The sequence below is a fragment of the Plasmodium knowlesi genome (genome assembly GCF_000006355.2).
Source record: "Plasmodium knowlesi strain H genome assembly, chromosome: 7".
In the NCBI taxonomy this organism is placed as follows: domain Eukaryota; phylum Apicomplexa; class Aconoidasida; order Haemosporida; family Plasmodiidae; genus Plasmodium; species Plasmodium knowlesi.
Genome location: NC_011908.2, coordinates 1,376,692 through 1,392,617, shown reverse-complemented (window position 1 = coordinate 1,392,617; position 15,926 = coordinate 1,376,692). Strand labels below are relative to the sequence as shown.

Sequence of the window (15,926 nt, the reverse complement as noted above, 5' to 3'; positions counted from 1 at the left end):
TGTGCTATATATCTGTCCTGCACGTCTACACCCCTGCGCGCGCTGCAGGCAGGGAGCAGGGCCTCTGCGAACGAGTCGGCTTAACTTCGCACCGTCTGTGTGCGCCAAATTAGCCCTTGCGGTGTTAAAAAAGATGAACAAATGAACAAATGAACAAATGAAAAGATGAAAAGATGAAAAAATGAACAAATGAAAAAATGAAAAAATGAAAAAATGAAAAAATGAAAAAGAGGAAAAGATGAAAAAGAGGAAAAGCAAAAAAAAAAGTAGAAGCCACGCACAAAGCGGACGAGGTAAAAAAAAAAAAAAAAAAAAAACACGGAGAGAAGGCCCTTCGCCAATTGACCAGGGGTATATACATACGCAGTAACGCGATGACACGCACTCCCCTCTGTCCATTTCATTGTTTAACGTACCCCTTTTCACTGCAGTACATACCCCTTGAGTTGTAGCGCCTTCTGAATGGACAGAACCTGTAGACGCTGTTCAGTGCTCCAACTTTTCATATCCTCCACGCGTGACTTCAAAATGTTGTTCAGGATATCCCTGTTCTTCTCTACTTCGTTGACAAGCTCTTCATCTGGCAATTCTACGTTGGCGTAGGTGGGGTCTGAAAGAACGCTCTCGTTCGGAGGGCCCTGCATCACCGCCGCTGAGGTGATATCCCCCCTAGAAACTCCCCCCTCCATACTTCTTCCCATGTTGTTACCACTACTACCATAGATACCTTGGCGGGTTAGTATTCTTCTTTTCTCTTGAAAAACCTGACCATTACTGTTTCCGTTGTCCCTTTCCCTGCCGTTGAAACTATCGTCCATTGGGGGGGCTCCCCTCACAGAGGCAGAGTTATCTCCACTGAAACAATCACCATCTCCCACACCGTGGTGAACATTCGCGTTGTTCCTCCTCCTTCCATCAGCTTCCATGTAGTTCACAGTGTACGGTTCACCTGATTCATTCAGATCGTTTGCGTTCCTTCCATAGAGAGGGGGCTCTCCCATCCCTGCCACCTGATTGGTGTTACTCACCATGTCTTGGAATTCACCGCTCATTTCTAGCGCACTCCTCTCCATGGAGACCTTATCAAAGGGGTGGACGACCCTCTCCCCCTTATATTTCTTCAATCCTATTGACCCCCCCTCATCAGTACCTGCATCATTACCTATATCATTACCTACATCATTACCTACATCATTACCTACATCACCACCTATACCATTACCTACACCATTACCTACACCATTACCTACACCATTACTCACACCATTACCTACACCATTACCCACATCAATACCCACATCACTGACCCCCACCCCCTCACAGGGCATAGGGTACCTCGGATCGCCATGCCCCACCACGTTCTTCACTTCCCCTCCAATACGAACCGCATGATTCATCTCCACCGAATCCTCACCATTCGCATATTCAGACAAATAACTTCTTTTAAATTCTGGCTCACCATTATTATTCACTTGGCTAATTCCTCCATAAATTCCAACGTTCGTCTCCTTGTACCATCCATCTTGCATCTGCTCGATGTTTCTTCTATATGTTTGTGAAGTGCCACTTCCAGAAACACCCCCGTAAAATTCTTTCATCATCATCCTCCTTCTCCTCTCCTTCAAAACACCCCTAGTGTCACTGTTCCTCTCTGGGTAAAGGGGATTCCCACTGTACTGATCTCCACGCCCTCCATATTTCACCTCCCTCCCTCCGTACCCCTCTGTTTCTTCTCCATTTGACATGCCTCCTTTACTAAAATTTGTTAATTCCCTCTTCGATCTGCCATACAACCCGGTGTTACTTCTACTACCTCCTTTTGTCTGCCCCCCTATTCCAGATCCTCCCACAGAAGTTAAGCTGCTTAAGTTAAGTAAATGGGATTGGGGACCACTATAAGTACTTTCCCCTATAGGGTTATCTTCACTCAAATCATAAATAATATTTTCAGCAAGGTGTCTTGCCCTTCTGTTATTTTTCATGTGAGAAATATTCTCCGGGTTACTACTCTGGTTATGATATTGGTTGTCTTCTACATCAGCTACTCCTACTAATGGAATTTTGAATTTCCCGCTTCGTTCCACCTGTATCATCCGCTCCGCTTTATTCATCAATGCCTCATCACTGATAACTATGTTTAGGTCGTTCTTTCCAAGGGTATATTCATTAATAACATTCATGAGGAACAAACAATGTAGGAGTGCGTATGCCACATTCGTATGTCTTTGAAAATAGAACTTTATCCTCTCTGAGTTTTCCATAGCTTGTTTTTTAAAAAAATTTAAAATGCACATTATTTGAGATGTAGTTAATGTATGCATAATTTTTGATATGAACACCTTATTCATGTTACTCTCTTTGGAGTTACTAATCTCTGTATGCTTAGGTTGATAAGATTCATCCTTTACGTTTCTTTGTGTGTTTGTCGTGTGAGTTAGATGTCCTTTCCCCTTCCTGTTGTAGTGACCATTTGAATCTATAGATGCATCGAATTTAGCGCTTCCCTTAAAAACGGGAGGTAACCCAGATCCGATGCGCTTTCCCGTATGTTCGTTTGCCCTTCCCCTGGACAGAGTGCCACCACCACCAAAACCAGAAATGGCACCACTCGCCATCTTCTCTCTAAACTCCTCGTTCGCCCAATACAAACGCAACTTTCGACCCTTCAACTCATATCCATTAATATACTTAAGCGCCAACATACAAGTTTCTAAATCTTTGTATTCACAAAAGGCAAAGCCCTTGCTAATGTTTTTCTCAATGTCGTACTTAATACGTACGCTGACTACTTCTCCCACCCTCGATAAAACATCGTCGAGTTCTCTCTCAGTCACGTCGAAAGGGATATTTCCGATCCACAGGCTGTAGTTGCTTTTGCTCGCCATGGGGTGGGGATTTTTCCTACGGGGTGTTGTAACGAAGTTCTAACGAAGTTATAACGAAGTTGTAACGAAGTTCTAACGAAGTTCTAACGAAGTTGTAGTGGAAACGTAGCTCCTGGTGATATCCACAAGTGCTCAACGTGTGCGGAGCCACACAAGGATTCTGCCACACAAACTACCAGGGGCAGAAAACAGAAAACACTTCTCCTCCGCGCAGGTATATATGTACCAAGGGGAAGTAAAATCGCACCACACAAGCGTGGCCACCCACCCATACGCGCAAGCGTATAAACGTGCAAACGCGCAAGCGTACAAACGTTCAAACGTTCAAACGTTCAAACGTGTAATCGTACAAACGTTCAAACGTGTAATCGTACAAACGTTCAAACGTGCACTTGGCCGCCTTCGTCTTGTGGGCACCTACTCAACATTGTCACCTGAAGAAGCTCTGTTGCCCTCGCCAAAAATGCGGCAGAGTGAAGCAAAACCTTCTTCCAATGAGCAATTCCCCCCTCAATAGGGAAAATAAAAAAAATAAAAAATAAAATAAATATGCACTTGTCGAGTCATACCTCCTCCGTTCCACTCTGCGATCATTTTTTTTCGCTTCTCACCGCTGGGGGAAAAACGACCCCTTAAGGGTTTCCTGTTGTGCCCCCCCCCCACCTGTGTAACGTGAACTTTCCAGGAGGGGGGGAGACCCGCATCACGGAAAGGAACCATCTTTTCATGTCTGCCCCTTCCGCGAGTACGTATAAAGGAAAAAAAAAAAAAAAAACGCATTTATGTGAATGATATAATTTCCCCCCTCAACAGTTGTATGACATTCTCCTCATATGTGTACATTGTCCATTCGCCTCTCCCGCGAGAGATACAGTTCGTAAAAGCACATTGTCGTTTTTTTTTTTTTTTTTTTTTTTTTTTTTTTTTTCTATACCTTTTTGCGTAGTGCTCCCAGTGGATGAAGCTATTTTCCACATTTTTTGGCTACATAAAATAAGGACGTTATTTTCTTTAAATTTCTCCTACAGGAAAGTTTCTTTTTTTTTTTTTTTTTTTTTTTTTTTTTTTTTTTGCATTTTCTTTCACATGTTCAGGTAGAAATGGACACCTGTGCGTGAATTTTTTTGCCAAACGTGTGGGTGGACGCGTTTTTTTTTTTTTTTTTTTTTTTTTTTTTTGTCCTTCAATGTGGAGCCTTCCCTCACCAGGGGTAGTAACCACTAGTGTAGGAAATACCTAATGAAGAAGTCCCAACTTGGGCTCACCAAAAAAAGTGTAATTCGCTCACGGATGGAATCTCCCCGTAGTGGTAAGTGTTTTTCCACTTCAGCGTCAACCACCATATTAAGAGGTCGTCAATAGAGGTGGAGGGTCTAACCCATTAGTGTGATAGTTCGCTTGGGGGATAAACACTTTTCCATGTGCATTATTTAACGAGCGAAGCGCCACAACGCAAAACCGCATCATCTGAATCGGTCTAATCGTCTACCACCTCCTCATGCAAAAAATGGATGGGAAGAGGGGCCACACCTTTGACATCCTCCCACCTCCACTGGAGAAAATAAAAAAGATGGACAAGAAAAGGAGCCCAAATATAGCGAAGGAACTGCCATCTAATGAGTTGACGCTCGAACAACGCCAACGGAGTACCCAGCCTATGAAGACGATCATTAAGAAGATGGATCCAACCCCACACGAAGAGGTCAAAAAAAACAATGAAAAAAAAAAGAAAGTTAATAATTACGTAGCCCAAAAGTACAGTAACGTTATTTTAAACAAAGACGAAATCAGTGCAATCATCAGCAGAAATTCACATTTTAAGACACTTGTCGAGAGTGAAGAAGTATCCACCTTTATGGGAGAGTACTTGAAAAACCCATTAATTGCCATACAAAAATACCACAAGGACGAAACGATTGCACAATTCCTCGATTGTCTCTTCGGGTATATGAATGAGAAGAGTCGTAACATTCATTTGGAGAACCTGTCCCAAAGTTTCACCATCCCCAGGGGGTGACAAATGGGTGTGCATCCAACGGTGCATCTTCTGCGTCTGCCCCTTCAGTCGTTGCGTTCAGGTGTTTTCAGAATGCGCACTTATTATGGGGAAAACCGCCGAAAGGCTATCAAAAAGTAACTCTCTAAATTTGAATAAAGAGCAACTCCCCCTCTGAATCAACCACCAACTCGTTCGTTGCCTTGCCCCAAAGGTAAACTTGCACGCAACGCAACCTCTTTCATGAAAAATTAAAGATGAATTCATTGCATGATGGACAACCTCCCTCACTAGGCCCACCGCTCCCAGTCCATTCGATCCTACAGTTCGTTCAAGAGAAGATTCTCCTGTAGACACCCCATGTACAGATCCGCCCCCCTTGGCACTGTACAGATCGTCCGTATCATCGCCATTGTTAGCGCCCCTGACATACGAACTTTTGTATTGTCCTACATTCGCTCCTTTTTAAGGATCATTCGGGCAACCTCCCTCCTGGGTGCATTTACTCAAGGCGGGGACACTCCTCTCCCTTCATGATTACATTTCGCGGAGGTACCTTGCGTGCACATAAATTTATGAATCCACATGTGGTCCAGGCGTATGACTTTTTAAAAAGGTAAAACGGAAAAGAAAGCGATAACGTTACATTTGTGGAGAATATTCACGTACATTTGGAAGGAGGAAAAAAAAAAAAAAAAAAAAAAAAAAAAAAAAAAAAAATGTTCGCGCAACTTGCGGAAACGGAAAACTGTTTTTTTGATGCGTTACGAGGTATTACCAAACAAGGGACACTTTTGTTTTTACAATCCCTCACACCTAATGGGAATAAACACAACGGAGAAACACACCTCATCCCGTTCAATTCAAAGATTTTAAAGTTGCACCATCCCTCAAAAGGAACTGTATTCCCACCTATGGGAATGCATACATCAGACCCCATCCTCGGCACTTCCACATTTTTGCCCAAAGGTTTGGTTTGGTCCACCAGTTCGGCACCGCCCCCTCCCCCCCTTTATCGCAATTTCCCTAATAACCAATTTGTGCACGCACCCACTGGTGAATTTTTCTTTCCCCCCCTCCCCTAATCGGTGTTCCCATCCCTCTTTATACTTTACTGTTTTCCCGCCTGAGCGACTCGAAAATACGGTTCCCTCAAATTGCCGCCTCGCACTCTCAAGCTACACAAAAGGGAGGTAAAAAAAAAAAAAAAAAAAAAAAAAAAAAAAAATATATATGACCTGTTCAGGTAAAAAATAAGAAAAAAAAAAAAAAAAAGAAAAGAAAAAAAGAAAAAAAAGCTAGTTCCATTTTTAGTAAAAAAATGAACAAAGTGTGGTCATCCTTTTGTGTATAAAAAGAGGACCCCCCTTGGAAAACTTTTTTTTTTTTTTTTTTTTTTTTTTTTTTTTTTTTTTGCGCCTTTGCAGTTCGTCCCATCGTTGCTTATTCTCCTCTTTACTTCTTCTCATCTTTGCTTTATCCCCTCTTTACTTCTTCCTATCCGTTGCTTCTCCCGCTCGCCTCCGTCGCCCCGCCCCAGAGGGACGCATAAAACATGCATTTGGGGGGCACGCGCTTGTGTGTAGCCCAGCGGGAGCAAAGGGGTAGCACAGCACGCCCGAGCCAGCGAGCCCCGGAAGGTAGCACCTGAGGGAGTCACCCCAAGTTACCATTCGAAGATAACACCCGAAGGAATCGTCTCAGTAGGAAACACGTGGGGCCGGAAGAGATACGCCAGAGAGAGCAACCGCATCGGGCACTGAACAGTAACCCCTACATTTGATAACCCTTCTAATCCTGCCACCCCGCTGATCCAGTTAATCCAGTTAAGCCCCACGATGGAGGACAAACTGGAGAGCGACCTGCTGACAGTGTTCGCGCGGAGCGTGTCGAGCAACTTTGATGACATAAAGCAGAGCGAAGCCAAGATCACGGCGCTGTATGAGGACCCCAACCGGGAGAACTATATCCGGTTGCTCCTCAAGTTTGTCATGTACCCCTACGATGAGAAAAACGAAAAAAAAAACATGTACGATGGAGTGCTAAACAGGAACGTAAAAATAGCAGTCATGATAAGTATAAAAAATTTTATAAAGAAAAGTGTCCACAGTAATCTGGAGAATTTAGAACTCAGCCCCGACTTGAGCATACAGATCAAGCACTTCTGCATGCACTTCCTCCTCGACGTGAACAATGAAGACATACAAAGTCTCGACAAATATTTTTATGAAATTTTATTGTACTTGTTCAAGTTTAGCATCTGCGACGATTATGATTATCTCTTGTTTTATTTGATCACCCTGTATATTAGTGATGGAGGAGCAGAGAGTGTCGTACAATTCCTACACAGCGATGAGAGGAAGAAGGTGGACGACACAGCCAAGATCATCGACTGTATCATGCTTTACGTAAGGAATAAGGAAATCGTGGAGGGACTAACGCAGGACAATTTCTTCATTCATTATCCCAAGTTTATAGCCAATCTCGAGGAAATTAAAAATGTTATATGTTGTCGAAATAAGTCACTTAACGATGATATTGTGAACTACATCAACAATACGAAGAGAGTGTACAAGACAAATGACAGGCATAGTTTATTTTTGCTTAGTGATTGCATCCTATATGGGTTGCCTGGAGCTGGAGTGGCTAGTCTCTCAAACATGGTTAGTGTAGTTAATGTGGTTAGCGCGGTTAGTGTAGACAATGCTGTTAACGGCGTTGGCGGAGGGGTGGGAAGTGCTCAGTTCGATTTCCCTGGAAAAGGTACCATCGCTAACGACTACAATGGGAATGTGAAGCTCGTTCCACTCGCCACGGCTATGACACACTCCTCCCGTCATCACATAAACACTACCATTCTCAGAAAAAAATTCATCGCTATGAAAATAATCAGAAAAATTGTAAAGAAATACAAAAACAATGACTACGTATCCAAGTATGATTTAAAAATAATCCTTACTCACATTGAATTTCCATTGACCCTTTACTTTGTCTACCTGTATGGGAAGTTTTCTGAAAGTAGTGGCTACCTTGCGGAGAAGTTAAATGTCGCAGGGGGAGGTCCAAACGCGTTGCTTTCAGGAGCATCAGGACAAATCAAACCCAGCGAAGTGTACCTACAGATAAGTAACTGCTTTCTTGCGATGAACTACCTCCTACAAAATATGCACGTGTATTTAAAAATATTCTATGCCATCATCGGGGTGGATCTACCTGAATATTTTGAGGATAACTTTGAAGTCCTCTTCAACATTTTTAATAATATGCTTCTCTACGATGTTGGTCTAGTGGGTAATTTCGTTCGCTATATGGAGGTACTGTACAATATGGGCGGCACTTCCGCCTCTGCATCACAAAGCCACGCTGGGGAATTCTCCCCCCCACAGATGAACCTGCATGAACTCTCCAAACTGAATGCCCAATTTCTGCAAAACGTTTTAAAGTGCAAAGTGATGTTGGTAGATGTGATTAAAATCATTTCAGAAACGTATCAAGATGAATCGAAAAAGTACATCGTGAAGTTAGTCTTCTCCCTGACTCAGGTTCTTTACGCTGAAGGGGATAGGAACTTACTGTGCCACAATTACAATTGCCTTGCATCTACCATCAAGCTAATTCATCACATGAATCTGAACAAAAATGACTCGAATCCATACAAGGACAAACAGTTTCTACACAAAATTATTGAACGGGTTCTACACCACATACGACTTAAAAGAAACGATATAGAAGAGATCCTAGATGCAGATCTAGACTACTTTAGGAACGATCTGAACAAGGTGAACTCCTTTTCTGTCAGATCTGCTGCTACCTATTTTTTGAAAACACTCTGTGATAACTACTTCGACGCTTGTTTTCCCATGTTGGAGGTTAGGATTTTCTCAAGGGATTCTCTCATGTTCTTCAACCATTCTTCTACTTCGTCTGGTGACAGAGTCGATGGAGTAGGGGCAGGTGTCTCTACAGGCGTTTGCAACGCAACCACGCAGATGCAGAACCATTCAGGAGATCTCCACCATGGAGGAATTGATAAAAATGACCCTTTCTATGAGGCCTGCAATTTAGAGTACAAAATACAACTAATCACCTGTCTTGGTCAGGTAAATTTGGCACAAAATTTTTATGAACAAAACGTACAGCACATTCTTAAGGAATTCGTTATGACAGCAAAGATGAAATATCCAGATGTGGATTCCCTCTGTTACGGTATTCACGATTATGACTTTTCGAGCCGATCAGGAACCAACTCCATCGGCGCAAGTGGACACGTAAATGCATGCACAAGTCAGAATAAATCTGTTTGGTTATCCAACGAAGATCTGTTTAGTAAAAACAACACCATCTACCTTTTGTCCATTCTAAAATTTATTCTGAATAACAGAACCATCTGTATCACTTCTAACAACGCCTTAGATATCTTTACCTTTTTACATCATCTGCTCTTCACGGACAAGGTAATGATCTATTGCTACGCTTGTCTTTGCATGAATCGAATTCTAAATCAACAAATTAGTGCTGACATCGTGCAGGTTATTTTCAACAATTCTTTATCCAAAACATTAACAAGGTTGTTGTTCCTTCTCAAGTATCACGTCCATGTGAAAATCCTAAATGAATATATCCTCATCACAATTATGAGGATATTTCTTCTATGCCCAGAAAAGCTAACCAATTTATATGTTCCTTTACTGCTGATCCTAGACAACACGATAAAAATAATTATAAATGAATCACACAACCCGTTGTTTAATCATTACCTCTTTGAGCTATTGACACTTATCATCTCCTTAATATACAAATCTGAAAATACCAATGGCATTAACCAAGTGGAAGAAGTGGTCATTTCAACCTTCTCCGAAATATTACAAATGTATGTACACGACTTCATACCTTATATTTTTCAGATCCTTTCGATTATTGTAGACAACACATATACAGTCCAGAAAATTCACCTAAAAATATTAAGCAATCTGTATGAAATGGATCTGTGGAAAAGTACCGTTGGAAATGTCAATGGAATCATATGTGTCTTGCGTAGCTTTTTTAAAAAACACCAACTTTTTCAGGATATCATCAAAAACAACATGCAGCAACTTTTCAACATTTACCATTACTGTTTATCTAACAAGAAACTCTCCACCGATTCCTTTCAAATAATACTCATTATCTTTACATACCTCCCTGTGGAAAATTATAAGACTTTCCTGAAGCCTCTCTTTGTCTTACTATTTACTTTTCTCCAGCAATATAAGAATGACATTATTAAAATTAAGGTTGTTCATGCGTTGTCTGTGTTGGTTCTGAAGACAGACGTTTCTCTCTTCGTCGACACGGTAGAACAGATACACGCGGGTAAGTATCCACCATCACGGTTGTCATTTTTTTTTTTTTTTTTTTTTTGAATCTTCGTTGCCTATAAGCTGTTTTGTACTTCTGTGAAACGTTAATGTAACTGCTAAAAGGGTTGTGAACCAAATACAACTGCTCCGAACCTTTATCCCATTGATGATAAACTTCCTTCCCAACGCAGGCCTCATCTTCAACGTACTGAAGAACCTTTACATGCCAATCCTTGACAAGCTAATCAATGTCAACGAGAAAATCATTATCTTCCTAGCCCTAACTAAAATCATGAGCAACGATAAAATCCGAGGCGAGCCCTTTGTCGTGGATATGCTCAGTCTACTGAACCAAAATATCACCAACAACGAACTCGTTTTGAAGAAAACCAAGGTGCACCATCAGGAAGTTCAGAAGGATGAGCTGGACAAGAATTTCGAGGTTACCTATGTTAAGCTACAAATGATCAACAATGATAATATCAACGAGACGGTAAGTAGGAGAGAACGTTTGTAAAATACCATACCCCCCCCTCCACACACTATGATCACCACGTGCGCCACGTTCATTACGACACACCACCCCCACCCCTCTTCGCAGGTCCTGCGCGACATCAACATCAACATGGAGCTCAAGCAGAACCTATACAACTCCGTGTTCATGCAGATCTGCCACACAAACGGATTCAACAGCATCCTTCAACTCTTTTCCAACTAAACAAAAAGCACGGAGGAGAGTTTTTCTCTCCCCATCTATCACGTTTGCGCAGTCTGTTTGGGGGTCCAATTTCCGTGCCCCGTTTGCGTGCTCCTTTTACATGCTCCTTTTACGTGCTCCTTCTACATGCTCCTTTTGCGTACTCCGTTTGCGCGCTCCGTTTGCGCAACCTCCCCCCCCTTTGTGGCGCCTGACCGTACACAGTTGGAGGGAAATAACATTCCTAATGAGAAGAAAAAAAAAAAAAAAAAAAAAAAAAAAAAAAAAAAAAGTTCACGTAAAAAAATTAATTGTGCCAATGCGAAGGGAAGTGTGACCGAGCGGCGCCTTGCAATCCCCTACTTTTTGCATAAAGCCCAAGCACTCCCCCATTCAGAAAAAAGAAACTGTACAGTGAAACCGTACAGTGAAAACGTACACTGAAACCGTACACTGAAACCGTACAGGGAAACCGTACAGGGAAACCGTACAATGAAACAATTTTTTTTAAACTGCATCAACAATATACTTAAAAGAAAAAGAGAAAATCAAGTGAAACGACTTTTGAATTTCATTTTGGAAAAGCATCGCGGTGGCCACTTGCACGACGACGATGTTGTGTACCCTCTATCAGCGCTCTGCTCCTTTCTGAGTGAGTTGAACGAACAGGTGGGACTTCGCGGGGAGGAGAGATTGCGTCAGGTTAAGAATTGGGACGGGAAGGGAGGTGAGCAACCCCAAGGTGGAAAAGAATTCCCTCCACGAACACCTACCACAAACCATTTACCAAATAACTACATACCATGTTCTACCACCCCGCCAGCCGGAGGTAAAACTGCGCTAAACCACTTCCTTCAAACTACCCATCTGCACGTGCGATCCTTCGTGGAGTTCCTCTTGAAGCAGTTCCATGCAAAGGGTGATGCATCAGAGGAGGCTATCCGAAGTTGTACCTACGTACTGAATGCACTGTGCCTGTTAAACTACGATGGACAAAGGGACCATTGCAGGGAGTTCCTTTCCAGAGTGGTGAATTCTTTTGTCCAACTAAATAGGAGGTACCTAAGCCATGTTGAAAGAAGCGACCAGAGGCGTCAAGCCCCACAAGGGGTACCCACCCAATTGGGAGTAAGCATCAAGCAGAAGGATTCTTCCAAGAAACAGATACACAGTCAAATGTTGGTGGAAGTGCTTACGGTAATTAACAAGCATGGTAGAAAATTAAGAATTTGCAATGAGGAGATAGATCTGATAAGCATCTTCTACCTGGAGGTGGTTAATTACCTGTTCGCTTCAAGCATCCTTCGCTTAAGCACCCATGCGAAGCGTTATCATACAGATAAACATGGTCCTATCGAAGGAGAGTTCCACCCACGGGTCGTGGTAACTAGCCATATTAACCCAAACCACATGAATCTGGATCGAATCAAGGAATTCTACTCTTCGCTCCATTTGGACGTACATCACTTTGTTAGTATCGCCCTGTTTGTGAAGAAATACGCAGAGGTATTAAACCGGTTTGACATCCAAGAAGGGAGGTTCCCGATGGGAAATGCTCAGAAAGATGATAACAATGGTTACCCCATCAGCCTGGACCATCTCCACCGCATGTTAAACAGGGCCATCGTGCACATCTACCTGAACCTCTTTTGGAGACTCGTGTGGGAGGAGTCTTCACAGAAAGGTTTCTCCAACGGAAAACAACACATATATAATGAAGGCACACATGTCGGAAGAGCTCCTTCTGATAATTTGCAAAAACGAACAACATTCTATGCATACCTAAAAGCAAAACGATCCTTCCAAGGGTACCTTCCCAATGCTACCTCCTCCTTTCTGTTCATGTGGAGATGCTTTCCTAATGAATTTATCCCCTTGTACAATTCGCAAAAAATAAAAATTCATTTTGTTGTAAGTAATAATATTCTGGACTTAGTTAGATGTTTGAAGATCCTATCCTTGAGAGTACTAGCTAGCGATTCTACAACCTGCGACCACTTTAATAGGAGGATTTACGAACACATTGCATCCTTTAAGCTCCTTCTAAATGGCATAAATGCCCGAAGTTTGCCCAGAACAGATTCCCTCCTATGTGCACTTTCTGTGTACTCCCATTTTTGGGAATTCATTGTAAAGTTCTACGCCTCGGTCGTTTACACCAACAGTTTGGTCTACCTGCTTGGATCTTTCTGCGCAGACAGGGGAAGGGGTATGAAGGGCAAAAAGCCCGACCTCCTTATTCGGATGATAAATAAGGAGATATTGCGGAGATGTAATAGAGAAGGTGCGAATTATATAGATGCTCCTTCTGGTAGACAATCATTTAACGGGATGTACAGCTCAGAAAGTGAATACCTACATGCTTCTCTACTTAGACCGACCAATCCTCAGTGTTCCCATCTACTGGAAAACAGTAGACACCTTTTCAACCTGTGTAGTCTGTACGCCCAGATTAATTTCCACGACGAGGCCTTCATTCAAGTGCTCACCAAAACGATTATTCATAATTTGACAGAACTGGATAGGAAAGATATCGTGGCTGTCGTGTACTTCCTTGGGAAAGCACCCCCAACTCAGGGGGAGATGCTACATCACTTGGTGAAAGAGATCCAACGAAACATCGCCACCTATGGCCTGTGCGACTTGCACTTAACATTGAAGACTCTCCTAAAATATACACATCAAGGAGAGGGGAAAAATATTTACTCCACTCATATGGTAACTGTACTACACCATGTCCTTATACGCATCCTCATTGTGTGTTCTCACATGGAGGCAAAGGATAAAGGTTCACAGTTTCCATGGGAGGGAAAGACCAAAGAGGAGGTGGTCTTCGAGAAGGTTGATTTTACAAGAACTCTTCATGCGTTTAACGATCTGCTTCTCTCCTCAGGGAGTATGAACAAAAGGTTAGTCATCCAACGGGGCAATACTCCACACGTACCGGAGGGGGATATTACTACTCTTTCCATCAGCCAAAAAGAAATGCAAGCGGTCTATTCAGAACTGAGAAAGCGATCAGATTGGTTCACACAAAGTAACGGAATGCTCACCCAAGGTGAGAAGAACCTATTTCTGCGGGATACCCTCAACATATTAAATGTCGCAGTTAAGCTAATGAAGAGCAAGCACTTCCCCCCGTTATATAATGGCTACCTCCCCCTGTGCGACGCCTTATACCTTCTCATTAAGCGCATGAGGACTCCCCCCAATTTCTTCAATGTATCAGAGTGGGTCAGTTTAATCCTCTGCCATTGCAAGGTTGGCTACCTACCCGATTACCTTAACGAATATTTGGCACTGCTCCATGGGAAGATCCATGGGAAGATCCACGGGAAGATCAACGGGGAGATCAACGGGGAAATCAACGGGGAAATCAACGGGGAGATTCCTGCACAACTGCATGGGGTTCACATCAAGGAGCTGCGCCTCATTCGGATGTTATCGGATCGGTTAAAATTGCTTCACTTGAAAAACAACAAGCTCTTTGCACCATTCTGTATGCCTGGAGAGGGAGAAGTCTCCGGCACCCTGCGGGGTGGGCACTGCTCTCCGGGGTGAGGCGGTGTAAAACCATTTCTCACGCGAGCAACCGAGAAGGGCAAAAGCTGTGGTGCAAAACCTACCTACTCTCACACTCTCCCCCGCGCGGTTAATTTTTTTCCTACTTATTCATTTTAACCTTTTCTGTGTTTTTTTTTTTTTTTTTTTTTTTTTTTTTTTTTTGTCACCCCCGCGTCGCATTTTCGTCGTATGCTCGTCCCATTTTCGTCGCATCTTCGTCGTACCTTCGTTTGTACCTTCGCGCCCACTATCACTACGACCACTGGCACTACCACTTCCTATGCACCCCCTTTCACTTCTGCTCGTTGCCCTCATCACCACTTTGCAATATCCCCTTTTTGCTCGCCGGCTCCATGCGCCCTCTGCATTAGGAGTTTCTCCCGTGCGTAATGTAGTAGGAGTGGTAGGGAGGGGAGCATTCATTAGAGGATGCATCGATCAAATTAGCAGGGCGAGTAGTTACTCGAATGGATACCCCATCAATGGACACTACAGAGCATTTTCCACTGCAAATAAACAAAGAGGACACCATATGAACTTCCGACTCGGGGGATCCCTAAACGATTATATCTACAAGCTACTGCTCCGCAGGTTCAAAAAAATCTCACACAAAGGTGCAATCAATATTTTCAAGTCTGTGTTATCTCCCCGACGTAGCTACAACATTGATCTCCTCTTTTCTTGTAACTACACCATTAGTGAGATAAAGAAAAAGATAGCAGAATACATGTATGAGCTGAAGCTAGTCGATGGAGAAAATTTCAAAGCTGTTTATCTGGGGAAGAGGAGGCTAGTGCGCCCAATCAAGAAACAGATGGAAGCCTACTACGTTTTGTTTTCCTTCGAAATGTACCCCTCCCTAATTCTGGAAATTAAGAGGAAATTATCCCTCCAGGATGCAGTCTTGAGGTTCGTCCGGTCCTTGCGCTGGGCAGAAACTCCCCTGCAAACCGTTCACCTGGATCATCGCGATCGTGGCAATCGTCGCGATCATCACGCTTATCATGTTCATCTCACCACCACACCGCTACACCATTCCCACCCTTCCACAGATTCATGGTGAACAAGAACGAAAAGACATCCAAGAACCTCCAGTACCAGGAGAATGAACCTGTCCGCCAAGGGATGGCTGCCACAGAGGCACAATTTTTTAAGAAGGCGGAATGATGGGGGCGGAATGATGGGGCCTGTACGAGGTCGTCCATTCGTTGCGCATGTTGCGATCCCGTCTTCCTCCTTTGCCGCTCCCCTTTCTTACTTTTTTTTTTTTTTTTTTTTTTTTTTTTTGTTTTTCTATCCCATCACTAGCGCCCTGCACAGAGGTGTAGCCCGCGCGACCAGGGCTCAATGAGCCGTTTGGACGAACGCTTGCAAATCAACTCTCCCCAAGGGGGAAAAAAAAAAAAAATAAATAAAAAAAAAAATAAATAAATAAATAAAAAAAA

At 43.0% G+C, this 15,926-nt stretch overlaps 5 protein-coding genes across 5 annotated transcripts; 4 read left to right on the top strand and 1 right to left on the bottom strand.

The window, feature by feature from the left end:
- Positions 1–422: 422 nt before the first annotated feature.
- Positions 423–2,885, bottom strand: PKNH_0731700 (CSTF domain-containing protein, putative; the record flags this gene model as incomplete). Its single annotated transcript, XM_002258573.1, has 1 exon — positions 423–2,885. The coding sequence occupies one exon, from the start codon at positions 2,883–2,885 to the stop codon at positions 423–425; it is 2,463 nt and encodes an 820-aa protein (XP_002258609.1).
- A 1,498-nt stretch (positions 2,886–4,383) lies between these two features.
- Positions 4,384–4,902, top strand: PKNH_0731600 (conserved Plasmodium protein, unknown function; the record flags this gene model as incomplete). Its single annotated transcript, XM_002258572.1, has 1 exon — positions 4,384–4,902. The coding sequence occupies one exon, from the start codon at positions 4,384–4,386 to the stop codon at positions 4,900–4,902; it is 519 nt and encodes a 172-aa protein (XP_002258608.1).
- Positions 4,903–6,719: 1,817 nt separating this feature from the next.
- On the top strand, positions 6,720–10,938 carry PKNH_0731500 (importin alpha re-exporter, putative; the record flags this gene model as incomplete). Its single annotated transcript, XM_002258571.1, has 3 exons — positions 6,720–10,233; positions 10,412–10,713; positions 10,822–10,938. 3 exons carry the CDS (start codon positions 6,720–6,722, stop codon positions 10,936–10,938), a joined length of 3,933 nt encoding a protein of 1,310 aa, XP_002258607.1.
- Positions 10,939–11,409: 471 nt separating this feature from the next.
- Positions 11,410–14,478, top strand: PKNH_0731400 (conserved Plasmodium protein, unknown function; the record flags this gene model as incomplete). Its single annotated transcript, XM_002258570.1, has 1 exon — positions 11,410–14,478. The coding sequence occupies one exon, from the start codon at positions 11,410–11,412 to the stop codon at positions 14,476–14,478; it is 3,069 nt and encodes a 1,022-aa protein (XP_002258606.1).
- Positions 14,479–14,761: 283 nt separating this feature from the next.
- On the top strand, positions 14,762–15,648 carry PKNH_0731300 (apicoplast ribosomal protein S6, putative; the record flags this gene model as incomplete). The annotated part of the gene is made up of 2 exons (XM_002258569.1): positions 14,762–15,390; positions 15,534–15,648. The coding sequence occupies 2 exons, from the start codon at positions 14,762–14,764 to the stop codon at positions 15,646–15,648; spliced, it is 744 nt and encodes a 247-aa protein (XP_002258605.1).
- Between the last annotated feature and the right edge of the window lie 278 nt (positions 15,649–15,926).